This window comes from Bubalus bubalis, chromosome 4 (genome assembly GCF_019923935.1).
Source record: "Bubalus bubalis isolate 160015118507 breed Murrah chromosome 4, NDDB_SH_1, whole genome shotgun sequence".
Classification (NCBI taxonomy): domain Eukaryota; kingdom Metazoa; phylum Chordata; class Mammalia; order Artiodactyla; family Bovidae; genus Bubalus; species Bubalus bubalis.
The window spans coordinates 44,892,638-44,908,699 of NC_059160.1; the positions used below are offsets into that span (position 1 = coordinate 44,892,638).

The following is a 16,062-nucleotide window of genomic DNA, read 5'->3' on the forward strand; positions in this document are numbered from 1 at the left end:
GGGAGGTAATAACATAAACCACCCCCCACCACCACGTCACAGCCATGACACTCCAGACCTACCGTCCCAGGAGGGCGCTACTGCCAGTCTAGGAGTTAAGGGTACTGTCACTGTTCCAGGCTCGTCTTCATATTCAGAAAGGGGTGAGGGGACATTGTGTAATTGTTGGAAACGTGACAGAACATGAATCACATGAAACCACCTTCCTGCATTGCAAAACATAAGTCACAATTCTAACTGCTCTGCAACAGTGCTTTAAAAAACACACAAAAGGCAAAAAGCAAAGATACTCCAGGAGCAACACCTCCTGAAGAGAAACTATCAGCTTAGACTGTGACCCACCATCTCTGTCTCTGTGTTTTATTTTAAGGTGCCTCCCTCCAGCCATGAAATCCCCAAACACATGGTCTCTGAGAGGCACCTGTACCACACACAGCCTTGTCCCCTGAAGACTTGAGGTAGCTGTGATCCCGCGATGGTGGCCAGCCCTAAGGGAGGCTGCGAGACCATACTGCCACCGTGTGGGCTCCTCTCCTTAGAGCCACGGCTGAAAACTGCTGCCGCCCACCTGCCTCACCACCAGCTGCAAGGGTTTGAGCCTGACACTGCCCTCTGATGCCCTAGATTGGCCGGCTGGTCCTAGGGGTGGGTGGCGAAGAGGTTAAATTAAATGTCTCAGGTTAAATTAAATCCCTGCTAGGGGAAGTACATCACCTTTAAGCTTCCACCTCCTACTATATGGATGACTCTAGACAAGATACCTAACCTTTATGTGACTCATTTTCTCTATCTGTAAGACAAGGGCTGTAACAGTAACAACCTTACAGGGTTGTAGGGTAAATGAATTAATACATGAAGGGTGTTCAGAACAGTGTCAGATGTTTGGTAACTCTTCAATAGATCGGTAGCTTTCAAACCCTTTGACCATGATCCACAGTAAGAAATACATTCTTTATCACAACCTAGGACACAAAGATATGTCGACATAACACCAAGAAATATTTCACAAAATAATACTTAAAATATGCAATGTACTCTGAAAAAGTCTGATCTTCTTTTATTATTTTTTGGCTGCGCCACATAGCATATGAGATCTTAGTTCCCAGACCAGGGGCTGAACCTGCACCCCCTGCAGTGGAAGTGAGGAGTCTTAACCACTGGACCTCCAGGGAAGTCCCATGATTGTTTTTTTAAAAGCTGATCACAACCCACTTCCCTGGTGGCTCAGATGGTAAAGAATCCATCTGCAATATGGGAGACTGGGTTCTTTCTATCCCTGGGTTGGGAAGATCCCCTGGAGAAGGGAACAGCTACCCACTCCAGTATTCTGGCCTGGAGAATTCCGTGGACTGTATAGTCCATGGGGTCGCAAAGAGTCGGACACGACTGAGCGACTTTCACAACCCACTAAATTGAATTCTCAAACAGGTGGCTCACATACCACAGATTGAAAAACCCTGCAGTACATAAGTAAGAGGGCAGAAGCTGTACTCTAGCTCAGACTACCAGTCCTAGCTTCCTTCTCCTACCCTCACATCTGAGCCCTGAGCCTGCCTCGTAACTGAACCAGAGCCAGGACGGGTCAGCTCTGGTTGAGCAGGTGGACCCCCACAGGGCTGAGAAGCCCCTCTGCAGCCCACTGTGAGTGCCACCCTCTCCCAGGTTCTCACCCTGCAGGTGGAAGAAGACACCTTCACCATCAGGCACTAACAACGTGCCAGGCCCTATGCTCCATCCTTCTTGCAACCTCACAGCCCTCTAGGAGGAAGGCCTCCTTCTTCCCATTTCTCAGCGGAGAAGCCTGAGGTCAACAGAGGTGCAGTGAGTATGGACTGAGGATAAACAGGACTGATCCTCCTTTGGCATTCAGGATGTGAATTAATCAGGGAAATTGACCTTCTAGAAAATGCTGTGGAAACGCTAAACAGGGTTAATTAGAAGGAGAGGGAAGCCTGGTGAGCTGCAATCCACGGCGTCGCAAAGAGTTGGACGTGACTTAGCGACTGAACAAAGAGGCCCTGGAAGATAAAGCACTGAAGATACAGAAAAACAGAAATGAAAACAGTCAGGATGGGAGCACCCCGGCCAGATGGCATCTGGCATTAACAGCAACAGCTGCACCAACGGACGCTGACCTCAGGCAAGGCAGGGGGCCTGGGGTCCCGCTACGGATCATCACTGTTGGCTCCAGTCCTAGGTGGAGGCAGAGGCAAAAACAAGAGGTCAGACAAGGTGGAGGAGACCATGCCTGCCCATGCCCGTCCCTGGTCTTCTGCCCACAACAGACAAGAGACTCTATTTAGTGGAAGGCTGACCAGGGAATGTAGACCTGTTCCAAGGAGGTCATCACACTATCCCCGAGGAAGGTCCCTGAACAGCTGTGGCTGTGGCCCTGCCTGCCTGGGGAGTGAGCCAGTGAACCTGCCAGTTGGACAGAGAACAAATAACAGCATGATGTGGCCAAAATGAGCTGGAGGAAAACATGGCAATGACTTTGGAAAGGCACAACTAGCCCATGCAATGTGGTAGGGAAAATAGGATCTGGAGTCAAAGGTATGATTTGGGTCCCTGTTCTTTGTTCTTGGAACACATACTCACTGAACACCTACTATGATGATCCAAGCCCCAAAGTCAGCATGTTGGTGGTATAGCGGTGAGCACAGTTGCCTTCCAGGGATTCCCAAGTGGCTCAGTGGTAAAGAATCCACCTGCCAAGGCAGGAAAGGCAGGTTCAATCCCTGGGTCAGGAAGATCCCCTAGAGGATATAATGGCAACCCACTCCAGTATTCTTGCTGGGAAAATTCCATAGATGGAGATGACTGGCGGGTTCTAGTCCATGGGGTCGCAAAAGTCGGACACGACTGTGCACACGTGCACAACAATACACAGCTGTATTCCAAAGTAAGCAACGGAGAGACAGAGACCACCAGGTGTTGACAGCATAGTGAGGGATAAACAGTAACAATCTCGAGCACTGAGTGCGTGACTGATTGATAGATGCACAGGGGCTGTGGAAGCTCAGTGGAGGCAATTTAACCCCACTTGAAGAGGATCAGGTATGTGTCCCCAGAGATGATGCCTAATCTGGTAGCTGGCAGCATTTCCTCAGATGGACGGTAGAGAGAAAAGCCTTCCAGTCATTGGGAGTAGCAACTACAGAGCACAAGCATACAAGAGAGATTTAAGCGAACTATGGAATAATGATTCCCACTGGCTGGAGTGTAGATTGAAATGGAGGTGTGAGAGATGGGGCTCTGCCAATTTACCTGCTTCACGACCTTGGGCAAGTCATATAACCACTCAGACTGTGAACCATTCTCTGGGATATCAAAAGATATGCATTTTAATAAGCATCTATGGCACATTCTCTGTCAGTCAGGCACTATATCAGGTTGGTGCTGGGCCTATGGAAATGTGTAAAAGCTACAAATCCCTACTCTCAGGAAGCACATGATCTCGTGGAAGACAGACACTGTGCAACGTGTTAAAGTTCTGGACAAAGCACCAGGGAGAAGGAGGCAAGAAATGTTGCTCAAAGAAGAGGTGATGAGTAGGTATTCTACCAAATGGACAGAGGAAAAAAAAATTCAAATTAAGCAAAGGCAAGGAGGAAGGAAAAGGCACTGATGTATTCACAGAACAGGTCATAAGGTAAGGTACAGGGTGCAGGAGAGACAAGCGGTGGCTGTGACACCAGCCTGGGACACACGTGCCTAAACCCCTGTTGTCCATGACAGTGACAACAGATGTGCAAGCAAGACCCAGGCCCAAGCAGGTTCACAGGTCATCACACTTTACGTGGGGCCTCAAAGGCAAGCCCTCCAAGTAACATCGCCATCTGGTATCTAGTCTGGGCCCAGTTCCCCAGCACTCCAGAGAGACGAGCTTGAGGGTCCTGGGGGGAGAATAAGTATAGCCTTTCATGTCACATATTGGGAAACTGAAGCCCCCAGGGGCAGGGTGACTTGCCCCAAACCCTGAGGTTATACAGTCGCTTGTGACAGACAAGGGCCAAAAAGCGCCCTCTTTGGCTCCAAAGAAGCACCGAGACAATGAGACAAAGGGGTGGTCGATGTTGTACGGCCGATAAGGCAAGAGTTTGCAAACTCCGGAACCACACCTCCCTCCCTTCTCTCCAGCCAGTACCTTGCGGACGCCCTCTCCTCCTTCCCTTCCTCTTCCGGCTCCTCCCCTTCGGCCTGCCTGCCTCTTCCGGTTCCTCCTCTGAAGACACGCCCCTTCCGGTCTCTCCCCTAAATAACGGCCCCCTTCCGGTTTCTTCCTCCAGGAGTCCTTCTCTTCCGGTTTTCAACTGAGGCTCCGCCCCCGTCTTCCCTCGCGTTGAGGAAAGACTTGCTCTAGGTTGCCTGTCCCCGGAAGTGACGGTAAAGGCTCGCCCCCTCAGGAAGTGACAACAGAAGTGCCCTTGACCGGTGCGGAGGGACCCGCTGTGCATCCCTCCGCTCTCGCTGCAGGGAGGTAGGAGGCCCTTGGGGTGGCTCGAGGTGGTGTTGCGGCTGAGGCACACTGCGGGCGTTTTCCTGTGTGGGCCGGCGGGCGGAGACCCTGGAGGGGGGAACCTGCCTTCCGAGGAGCCGGGGTCCCTCCTGGCGTCCAGTTCCCCAGTTCCTTCTACACACACGTTCCTCCTTTTTAGTTCCCCCACACTCCTGCCCCTATGCCTCTTCGTTGCTCCCTAAATTGTTGTGGTTCCTCTTTCCTGATCCTTTGACAACCCTCTCTTTGTCTTTAATTTTCCATTAAAACACTTTTAAGAAGAGTAATCGATAGAGTAGGAATTTCTCAGACCGCCTTGGGTTCCATTGTTGACTCTTATTTAATAATGTATTTTGTGCATGTCACAATTTACCCGAGCCTCGGAATCCTTTTGAGTGATAGCGTTATTGAAACCTTTGCAAGGTTGATCTAGAAAGACTAATGTATGTAAGATACCTGACTGTTAGCGGATGCTCTGTAAATATTGGTTCCTCCTCTTCTATTGTAATTCAATAATATCCTGATTCGTTGGTTGTCGACCCAGTTTTCTTGTACTGTTTTTTTTTTTTTTTTAAACCTATGATGGTTATTGATTCCTTCCCTTTGATTCTCATTCTTTACTCACCTCTATTCCAGAAATCTTATGTATTATTTTCCGGCGTTTTACTTCTGGTCCTGCATCTTGAACCCCACCCCGCCCCCCCCACACCACCACCGTACTCCCACATATCTTTTTATTATTATTATTTCTTGATGTGTTGACTGCCCCCACTGTCCCTGCCTCTTGCCCTCACAGATGGCTCAGCGGCTTCTTCTGAGGAGGTTCCTGACCTCCATAATCTCCGGGAAGCCCTCTCAGAGTCGGTGGGCACCAGTCGCCTCCAAGGCCCTGCAGACCCCACAGTACAGTCCTGGTTACCTGACAGTAACACCCAGCCAAGCCCGGTCTATATACACCACCAGAGTCTGTTCAACAACCTTTAACATCCAGGATGGACCTGACTTTCAAGACCGAGTTGTCAATAGTGAGACACCAGTGGTTGTGGATTTCCATGCACAGTGAGTCCTGGGGGTTCGCGGAAGACTGGGGTATCACTTATTCAGGTATTTGTTTATTGAGAAGCTTCTGTGTCTCAGTACTCCATTTGATACTTCTCATACACTGACTCGAGGTCACAAAAAGTCAGATACAACTAAATGAATGAACAACAACAATATATGTAGACTCATTGCAAAGGTTGAGGAGACTCAATCCCTTCTCTCAAAGATTACGTGTAGTTTGATAGGAGACAGACTAGTAAACAGTCTTCTAAACTCTGTATATCTATGGCTGATTCATGTTGATGTATGACACAAATCAATGCAATATTGTTAAACAATTATCTTTCAATTAAAAATAACTTAAAAAAAAACAACTCAGTATGATTAGTGCTTGGAAGCACTTATATTCTGTATCTCACTGCCCAAGAGGCTCAGGTCATTTTCAGCTTGAACCAAATCAGGAAAAACATGCCTCTAGCATCATCTGACCTTTGGTGTATACCAAATGTATACAGATCCCTGCAGAGGGTTAGTTTTATTTTAACTAACTCTTGCCATCCAGACTGGAAAGGCCTGGCAAAAAGTTTTCAGTGCCATTGCAGTGGTGCCCACACTTGCAGGCCATGGGCAGAGAGTTTCTTTCCAATGCTGTATGAGTTTGTTTTAGGGATATTTAAGTGCCTATGGTCTTCTGGTTGTTGGCCTGGCCTTCTTCATTTCTGGACCTTTGAGACCTGGCTCGATGCCTGACTCCAAAACTACTGGACAAACCCCTCAGAGTAGGGCAGCCCAAAAGGAACCAGTGTAGCCTGAGTTAAAAGTTGGAAGGCCTTCTGGGCAAACCACTGACAGATTCTTTTGGTTTCGTTCCTATTCTTTCTCTGACTCACCATGTTACCTTGGGCAGGCCATGTGGTGGCTTTGTTGCTTCTTGTCTTCATTTGTGGTAGGAGATAAAGTCTTGCAGACTGGGTTTTTAGGTGTTGTGAGTTCATTTGTTGGAATCTCTGAATGCAAAGGGTTTTAAAGAAGGCTAAGAATAAAATGGGAGTCACCAAACAAGGATTCATGGAAGGCAGAGCTATCCTGCCATCCTGGTCTGGTGAGCACACCAGAGAGGGCTTCCAAGATGCATGAAGAGTTGGCTGATGCCTCATCTTCTTCCCCACCAAGAAAGCAAGGGGTGAGTTTGTTCACTGAGTGCCAGCCACTGTCCTTAGTGCCACATACTTAGGGATAACAGCCTAGGCTTACCACTTGAAGGGCAACATCTGTGTCCAGTGCAATCATGGCGGTTGACCCAGGGTCTCAGGGATCACAGAGTAACCCGGGCCTCAAAGAAGACCCTTGGAACACAGTCTTGGATGCTGTCCCAGACCTTGCACAGTTCTGGGAACTTGTATGGGCCTCAGTTTCTTAGGAAGATCTTTTTTTTCTTTGCTGGGTTGAGGGTTTTGAGTAGTAAAAACTGAGGAGGTCCTGGTGCCATGACTGGCATGTCATGAAACTCCCTAGCCACTGGTTTCTGCTCCCTTAGTTCTGAGGCTGTGAGGTGTTTGAAGTAACTCCGCAGCTTACAAAACACATTTATCCACATCATCTTAGTTAATTTATCATCAGAGCTTTGACAGCCACAGTCTCTTTCACATGAGGAAACTGAGGCTTCAGAATAATCAGCTGATTGGTGAGGAAGCCTGTCTTTGAACCTAAACGTTTTAACTTCAAATCCCATTTCTAAGAAATACCCTTTCTAAGAGTCTTAGGATGAGGCCCGTGTTATTAGAAATCCAGGACCTGTGAAAATTCCCTAGCTGCAGAGTCTCCTGTAATTAACCGGCCTGTCAGCATCGCAGGTTAATATTCACACACTGTAGGGAGAGGTGACAAGGGGAAAGGGTCCAGCAGAAAGACGCAGGATGAGGGAAGGTCCTAGAGGACTATAGATCGTTGGGCGAGCACTTCTGTGATGGGATGCTTCTTTCTCCCCTTCCAAGATGGTGTGGTCCCTGCAAGATCCTGGGGCCCCGGTTAGAGAAGGTGGTGGCCAAGCAGCATGGAAAGGTGGTGATGGCCAAAGTGGATATCGATGACCACACAGACCTCGCCCTAGAGTATGAGGTATGGATCGGCAGGGGATTGCTACAGGGCAACTGGTGGGAGTGCTTGGGGTCCCGGGGTAGCTGGAAATGTCTTAGGGACCAGCAGGGAGTCAGTAAGGGGGTGTCCTGATTCTTTCTAGAGCTCTCAGGGGTTTAGAGCACTTTGCAGCTGTGACTCCATTAATCCTCTGAGCCTCCTGTCTCTCTTCAATACCTTTCGGAACTGGGATGTATGACCCCAAACACCGGGTTTTTCTCTGAGTCTCAGGAAGTTGATGGCCCTTCCTCATTCATGGATTCATCCAAACGTCCCTGCAGTGTGCCAGGTGTACATGATTCTGGCACAAACAAGATGAGCTCCTTGTCCCAAGGGGAACAGGGAGGGGGGTAGAGGGGACAAGGAATGTGTCACATTAGAGGGACCCTCTGAGAGGAGCCGTGAAGAATGCACAGAGAAGAAGGCAGGGCCAAGAGCACACAGACACGAAGACATGAGCTGCTCTCCCGTGTTTGATTGACTTGTCCATTTCTTCAGCAGACATGTATCCAGAGTGCCTTCAATGCCAGGGCTGTGACCTGGGGCTGAGGATGCGGCAGTGAACAGAACTGACAGAGTCCCTGCCTTCGTGGAGCCTGAGTGCTAGTGTTTTAGATTGGGCATCCACAAACTTGTTCTCTAAAGGACAAGATGGTACCTGTTTGAGGCTTTGTAGGACACTGGTCTCTGTTGCAAACGCTAACCTGTCTGGTAGCTCGAGGGTAACCATAGAATCTAAATGAATGGGCACGGCCATGTGCCAGCAAAACTTCATTTACAAAATTCCAGGCAGCGGGTTAGACTTGTGGGCCACAGGTCACTGTTCCCTGTTTCAGATAATAAGTGTCCTGGGAGAAAAGAAATCAAGAAGAGCAGGTGGGAGTGCTGGGCCTAGGGCAGGGAGGGTTTCCTTTTTTTAAAGGGTTGGGTAGGGAAGGCCTCGCTGAAAAGCACCATCTGAGCAGAGACCTGGAAGGAGTAAAGAATGAGCGATGCAGCTCTTTGGAAGTGGCTTCTGGCAGAGCAGATATCTTTTACAAAGACCCTGAGGTCAGGGTCTCACACATTTGCTCAGAGAACATCAGGGCCTGCATGCCTGGTGCAGAGTGGGCCAGAGGAAGAGGAGCAGGAAATATGTGGATGTGAGGCATCCTCTGGGCCATGGAGACCTGTCTTTGGAGAACAGGGAGTGGTCCATTGTGGCTGGTTGGCCAGGGTGAAGGGCTGAGCAAGGAGTGAGCAAACAGGCTGGGAAGGCTGACTGCGGCCACATTGGGAGGAGCTTGAATAGCCATGCTGAAGACAGTCATTACAGAGCCAAGGTCACACACCTGGTGGCCTGTGGGTCACATCTGGCTCAGTGACTTGATTGGGCTGGCTGGTCTGGCCCTCGAAGTGGTGTTTTTTTGTTTTGTTTTGTTGTTTTTTTTTAGTAATGGGCTGGATGCTAATATTTAAAACTAAGAAGATTTCATGTGAAAATCCATATTTCTGGTTCTCTTGAAATATCTGGATCTGGCCATAGTGAACCTTCACTCTTTCTTGGTAGTAGTGATGAAAGAGGTGGCCTCTCCCTTTCTCAGACTTCGGAAGTCCATGTTTGATTCCCTTGAGACCAGATCAAGTAGAGATGCCTGTCCTCCACAGTCCCTGTGGCAGGAATGGGTAGGGGCAGGGTGAAAATAGGCTGGCTGCCCCCAGACCTGGACCTGGGGCTGGGAGTTGTCCCTCAAGGAAAGCTGGGCTGCCCTGACCAGAGGCAAGGGCAAGAGATGCTGGGTAGGCAAAGCCACGGGTGATGACCGCAGGTGGTTGGAGGGATGATACCCCAGTGAGACTGCCCACAGCACTGGGTGACCAGAGCGGCTTACAGGGCTCAACTGTCCCACTGATCGCTCAGTCAGGGAGGCACTGGTCTGGCCATTTAGGTGCCCCCAGCTTTCGTTGCTTGTATCCTTCCCCAGAGACCCACGGGAGCTGTGGGAGTGGGTGTGGCCTTCCAGTGTGAGTTCAGGGCTGGAGCTTCTGGCCACCCCAGGAGGACAGACAGACTCCACATGTCTTAGGCTCCCTCCCTCCTGATACCACAGCTTTGGTCTCAGCCAGTAGAACTTAGGCTGACACATCCCAAGCACCGACCGTGCCCCAGCAGCTGTGGTAACTATAAGGTTACAAGGGATAACCCAGTTCCTCCAGCTGTGGTCACACAGGTGATGAGAATTCCCAGGACCACCTTGCCGGCATTGCCGGGAGTCTGCATTCCTGGTAACATAGGGCCTGGCCCTGAAGTCCTGTGGTTAAGCCTGGAAAGTGTGTGGCAGGGGAGGGGTCCTCTTGTAGGGTCTTCTCTGTCCACCGTCCAGAGAGTACATGGGTCATACAGAGGGACCTCAAGGCTGCTGGGCCCATGTCACCTGGACACAGCATTTTGGTCTTGCCATGTCCTGAGCTGACCAGTTGCCAGGTCATTGTTGGCTTAGGAAGCTCCCTCCGTGATTCTTCCTGACCCCTCCCCTACCCCCTTCCTTCCTTCCTTCACACCTGGTGTTTTCGGAAGAGAGTCTGAGGACGTCTCAGCTAAGGGAGCCATAGTTCCTCCTGGGACAGCTTCCTCCAAGGCCTGAAGGCCTTTTCCAAATGGTGAATGAACTTGGAGAAGCTGCTTTAAATCATATTCAGGGGATTAGGGGCTTCTCCCCAAACTCTTCTGCCACTCCCGAGCCCAGCACACACTCCCAGGGTGTGTCCTCTTCCTTGCACAAATTCCTCTCCCCTGCCACCACCACTATCCACCCTAGAACTTCACCATCTCCCAAAGGAGAGGAGGGAAAGTCGCCCAGGGCCTTGGGGTGTGCCTCCTCCCGCTACACACACACCCTGCCCTGAGTGGCCAAGTGAAGGGCCCTCTTCTTCCCCAGCTCCTCAGGTTCTCTGGCTGGGCATTCCCCGATTGTTCAGACTCTGCAGAGAAAGAGTGGCTCGGGGTGTGGACCTTGACCCTTAATGCTGTTCTCTGGGGCTTCTGATGTTCACCTCACACATGGAGTTTCATTATTTATCTCATCTTACAGAGAATGCCCTTTAAACAGCATTTTCAGAACAACCAAATAGCAGTAGTCTTACCATCCAAACAAATCACTGCCAACATTTGGGGTACCTTGTTTGGGTTTTTTGTATGAAATTTTTTTAATGGTCCATATAACCTCACAGTGGAGAAGGAAATGGCAGCCCACTCCAGTATTCTTGCCTGGAGAATCCCATGGGCAGAGGAGCCTGGCAGGCTACAGTCCACGGGGTCACAAGAGTTGGACACAACTGAGCAACTAAACCACCACTGCCACCATAACCTCACAGACAGTTCACTGAATCATTGTATTTCAGCATTACTGAAATAATACATAGTACTTCAGTCATTGGGCTTCCCTGGTGGCTCAGTGGTAAAGAATTCACCTGCCAATGCAGGAGACCTGGGTTTGATCCCTGGGTCAGGTAGATGCCCCTGGAGAAGGAAATGGCAACCCACTCCGGTATTCTTGCTTGAGAAATCCCGTAGACAGAGGAGTCTAGTGGGCTACAGTCAATGGGATCACAAAGAGTCGGACACAACTTAGCGACTTAACAATAGCAAGTGCTGCAGCTGTCCGCAGGAGGTCCTTGCTGCTGCTAAGTCGCTTCAGTTGTGTCCGACTCTGTGCGACCCCATGGACTGCAGCCTATCAGGCTCCTCCGCCCATGGGATTTTCCAGGAAAGAGTACTGGAGTGGGGTGCCATTGCCTTCTCCGCCAGGAGGTCCTTAGCAGTTCACAAATGGAGGAAACTGGGCTGAGACAGGAGAGGACAAGGCAGGGCGCCAAGCACAGTGGCGGTGTGGCGGGGTGGAGACACACAGGCGTTACCTCTCCTGGGTTCCTGGGGCCTTTAGCCAAGCCTGGGCCACCTCCATGTGGCTTCCTGGGCAGGAGGAAGGCAGCACATTTTAGTGCATCCTTTCATTCCTTCTCTGGCCCCTCGCCTGCCTCAGTGGTGCCAGAATGGAGAGGGAAGTTGAATTCTTGCTCTACCACAATCCCCTGAAACTCACATCACCATTCCAGAAGAATGTGCCAAGGCCCTGTGCACTTCCATTTAAGGCAGTCTTTACAAGCACCAGCCCCTCCAGATTTGTGAGCTGAACTCAGGGTCAGCAAAGCCACCTCCTCCTCTGCGGGGATGAGGAGAATCCAGTCATAGCTCAGGTATCCCTGCAGTGTCCTGGGAGATCCTGCTCTGGCAGGAGCTTGGCTCTGTGTGTGTCTGTCTGTTTGTGTGTCTAGGCTCAGACCTCAAAGAACTCCCTTGATAAGTAATGACTAGACCTTGGTTGTCATGAAAATGCAGCCGCAGCATGTCTGCTGTACACCCAGCTACAGTACTCTCTGCATGTGTAACCATGTACATGAGTTTACACTAATGCGATTATTATACAGGGGATCATCTAGAATTCTGGAGGAAAACAGTCTACTCCAAGCCACCTCAGTGAGCATAGGGTCCTGCTTAGAGGGAGGACCTGTAAAAACAATCAGACCTCTCCTCGAACATTGAGATAGTTTCATCTTAGTTAAAGAAGCACAGGACAGGTGAGGTCCAGCAAGTAAAGTGCAGCAGTTAGTGCCTGAGCCTCTGGGGCTCAGTGGAGCGTTGCCAGGTGTGAGGCCACTGCCTCCACAGACCACTAGAGGGCGCGAGAGACCACGTGCAGGCCCTGGGGCACCTCCAGGGACTGCATCCTGAGGGCGCCTTCTGGACCCAGAAGCCAGCAGCCACGTGGTGGATCCTTGTGCTTCCTGCTGTCACCCACGCCAGGGGCAGGAGAGACAAGGACAGGAGCCTGTGGTGGGACCATGACAGGGACACACGTGGCCAGCCCAGCACCGCCAGTGGGTCTGTCTGCACACTGCCTCTGGGAAGTGTGTCAGTTGCGGCCCACAGCAGCCCCAGGACAGTCCTTGAAGGGGCCTGAAGGCTAGGTCATGCAAAGCCTCTTAGGAGAGGGATGCACAGTCAGTGCTGGGGCACCCGAGATGTGACTGGTCGGGCCTGCACTCCTGTTGTGTAACTGCGTGTGCACAGTTAGAACATTCTGAATCTTAAGTCTGGCCTCCCAAGTGACTCACCAGCAGGACCGCACTTGGAATATGTGAAAACCTGGTATGTTTTAGAAATCACTGTTGTTACTTTGTAGTTAACTTGTATGTAGGAAAAGTCTGTGTTTATCTTGTTCTGTTTGTATGGTCTTTTTCATCAAATGCCCACAGATACCAGGCGGGGCGCCCAGGCAGCAGAAAATGCGCCGTGCCAGAGCAGGTCTTCGGCCTCATTTATGTACCATGTAATCTATACAAGTCCCCTGGGGGAGCTTCAGAAAACGCTTCACAGGCCAGGAATGTCCAGCCCTCTAATAAATAAACATCAGCTCTCAAGGCTGAGCCCCACCTCCCACACTCCCAGTGTGAGTCAGTGAATTTCTGGACCCCGTTAACCATCATTACAGGGAGCCAGAGGAGCTTGCTCGGGGCCCTAGGTTCGACTTTTGTGACGTGCCCACTGTAGCCTTCATTTGTGGGGTGCTCAGGGCAGGGCACTGTGCTGAGATTTTGCCTAGATTACCCCATTCAGCCCTCGTACCCGCTAATCGAAGTCCCGGTAGTATCTCCATTTCCTGGTGAAAGCACGAGACTCAGAGTGATGGAGTGGCTCGCCCCAAATGGGTCAAGATTCGATCAACCAGCCCCAGAGCCTGAGCTCCTGACCACTCAGCCTTATATACAAACCTCTAATTTCTGTCCTAAAGCTTCACCAATGAGACTCATCCTCATTTCACAGGAGAGGGCACCAAGGTTCCAAAGGCAGTGTGACCTGGCCAAGGCCCCCAGCTAAAGAGTGCCAGGCTGCCCCTCAGCTCCTCCCCGCCCCCACCCTGGGCCTGCAGCTGCATGGGTTATTTTAATCTCTCCTGTCATTCCAGCCAAACCACTGGGACAGTGAGTCAGTCATGCGGTTGGTGGAGGAAGGGTATAGCTGGGAGTCTACAGTGGAAAAGCTGCTCCAGCGGGTGGACCTCCAGGCCCTGAAGTCCCCCTGCGCAAAGGGAGAGGGCCCCGCCTGTGGCTCTGGGCAGTCACTTCAAGGCCTGAGCCAGCAGCCCGCTCCCCAGAGCTTGGAGCTAATGTGGAGAAGAGCTCACTTCTGAGTGACTTGACCTCCTTTGTCCTCTCCACCCAGGTGTCAGCTGTGCCCACCGTACTGGCTATGAAGAATGGGGATGTGGTGGACAAGTTTGTGGGGATCAAGGATGAAGACCAGCTAGAGGCCTTCCTGAAGAAACTAATTGGCTGACAAGCAGGGAAGCATCCTGACTGCCCCTGCCTGCTGGGGCCCCGAGGTCCCGGGGGGACCCCAGTAGAACTCACCACCCTTCTGTGCTGGCCCCTTCCGCCTCCTTCCTCTGTCTGGCCCCTGTGGGCCTGTGCTTTGGAGACCAGGCCTCCAAACATAGGAGCCCCAAGTGCTCCTGACCTGCTGCCCTCCAGGGTGGCCACCGAGGAACGGGGCTGCTGAAAAACTGGGGCTTGAGGCTCTGCTCCCGGGATGCTGGGACAGAGCCCAGGGCCAACCTGAAGTAGCAGCTTCGTCCTGCCTCCCTGCTCCCTTCTGATCTGAATCCCGGGGCCTGGCTCACCTGCCTCCTGCATTTTTCGTTCCTGCTGCTGTTTTGTGAAAAGACAAGGAAAAAAGAAACCCAGACAAGTGAGAGTAATACATGTAATTCTCTCATTTTTTGTAGGTCTGTAATAAAGAACTTTATGTGATCCCTTCCACCTCCCGTGGTGAAGAACAGGCCCTGGGCCCACACCCATCCCCCCAGAGACACCCCTCCCTCTTTGCTCCCAGGCGCCAGGGCAGCGGACATGTGTTGGGCTATGGGCATCCTGTAGACCCTTGACTCGAAAGCTCAAGACACTACTCCCTCACCATTAGCTGGCCCTTTGGTTCTCTGAGGCTTCACTGTGAAAAAAAACTGGACCAATAAAGCTAGGGTTTGCACTGTCGCCAGCTTCCACTCTGTCTGGGCTCTGGGAGCACTTGTGACCCCTTCCCAGGCTGCTGCTGTTTTCCCCCTCTGACCCCCACCACCCTCTTGCCCTTCACCAGCCACTCCTGTGAGTGCTGTAGTCAGTGGTGGCCACTCTTTCGGGGATGGCTTTACACACAAGTCAGGCAGAAGGGAGTTTGTGGTCCCCATTATGTGGGTGAGGACATGGAGGCTCTCAGGGTACAGAGCCCACACTTCTGCCCAGAGCTGGTTGCCTCTGAAGCCTGGGCTCTTGTCACTGATCCCCAGGGGCCACCTCTGCTAACCGGGTGCTCACTCCTGTGTACACACTCTGGGAAACCTGGCCGGCCCCATGCCCATCCCAGCCCATCAGGAGGCGGGCTGTCCTTCCTGTGTGTGGACAGGAACTCAAGAGGCTTTGAGACCAGGCTCTCCGCCCATTCTTGTTCCCAGGCTTCCCTTGGCCCATGGAGGAGGGTACCAGGCAAACCAGGTTTCCAGCCAGCAAAGCCCATCACTTTTTCTCCTGTGGCCAAGCCACCCTTTGGCTCACTTGCCAGCTGAGAGACCCACCCTATGGATACTAGACAGCAGGGTGTCCTTCCCCTTGGCCCTAGGGTGCTGTGTGCACTCTTGGTGTTCTTTGTGTCCCTGTTGGAACTACCTGACTTACTGCAGCGTCTTTGAGGGGTCAGCCCCAGGGCTGCCTTGAGAAGTCTGTGATGGGCGCCAGAGGGCAGGGCTAGCTCAGCAGCAAGACCTGTGGCCTTGGGAAGGCCGCCGGCCTGGAATCTGTCACAGGCATGTAAAAGGGAAGTAAACCAGCAACTGGCATTTGTGGAGAAAGGCCAAGAGCTGTGTGTAAGATGAATGAGAACAGGCAGTGTTGAGGGATGCTTCCTGGGTGCCAGGCACTGTTCTCAGTACCTCCCCCACAGCAGCCCCACAAGTCGGGCGTTCTCATCACTGCTCCCATTCACATACCAGATCCATGGAAGGAGCTTGGGAACTTGTCCAGGACGCATAGCCCCCAGACACCTGGGCTGGCTCTGCTTCTGCACTGCCCCCCTCACCTTATAAAATGGAGTACGTGATCCTAACCCCACAAGAGGCTGACAAAGCTGGTAGCGTCAGCACAAGAGGCACTGATGCAGAGTTGAGTAACTCAAAAATGCCCAGCAAGTAAGGGCTGGGGCTTGAGTTCAGAGCTGAGCACCCTGATGCCTGAGCCTGAGCCCTTCCCTTGCCATTGGCCTCCACTGCCACTCCTTAAAAGGTGCCCTTCGCCAAGCA

The 16,062-nt window shown here is 51.6% G+C and overlaps 1 protein-coding gene across 2 annotated transcripts; it reads left to right on the plus strand.

The window, feature by feature from the left end:
* Positions 1–4,329: 4,329 nt before the first annotated feature.
* On the plus strand, positions 4,330–14,764 carry TXN2 (thioredoxin 2). 2 transcript variants are annotated; one of them, XM_044941358.1, is made up of 5 exons: positions 4,330–4,480; positions 5,295–5,557; positions 7,534–7,657; positions 13,938–14,058; positions 14,500–14,764. In XM_044941358.1, exons 2-4 carry the CDS (start codon positions 5,295–5,297, stop codon positions 14,049–14,051), a joined length of 501 nt encoding a protein of 166 aa, XP_044797293.1. In that variant the 5' UTR covers positions 4,330–4,480; the 3' UTR covers positions 14,052–14,058; positions 14,500–14,764. The 2 variants fall into 2 exon arrangements, with proteins under 2 accessions (XP_044797293.1, XP_006057031.1); XM_006056969.3 differs by having other exon boundaries at positions 4,331–4,480; positions 13,938–14,764.
* Positions 14,765–16,062: the final 1,298 nt, after the last annotated feature.

Coding starts and splice junctions, on each gene's coding strand:
- TXN2 (XM_044941358.1), top strand. CDS start 5,295: ATGGCTCAGCGGCTTCTTCTGAGGAGGTTCCTGACCTCCATAATCTCC. Junction 5,558..7,533: donor GTTGTGGATTTCCATGCACA/GTGAGTCCTGGG, acceptor TCCCCTTCCAAG/ATGGTGTGGTCCCTGCAAGA. Junction 7,658..13,937: donor ACCTCGCCCTAGAGTATGAG/GTATGGATCGGC, acceptor CTCTCCACCCAG/GTGTCAGCTGTGCCCACCGT.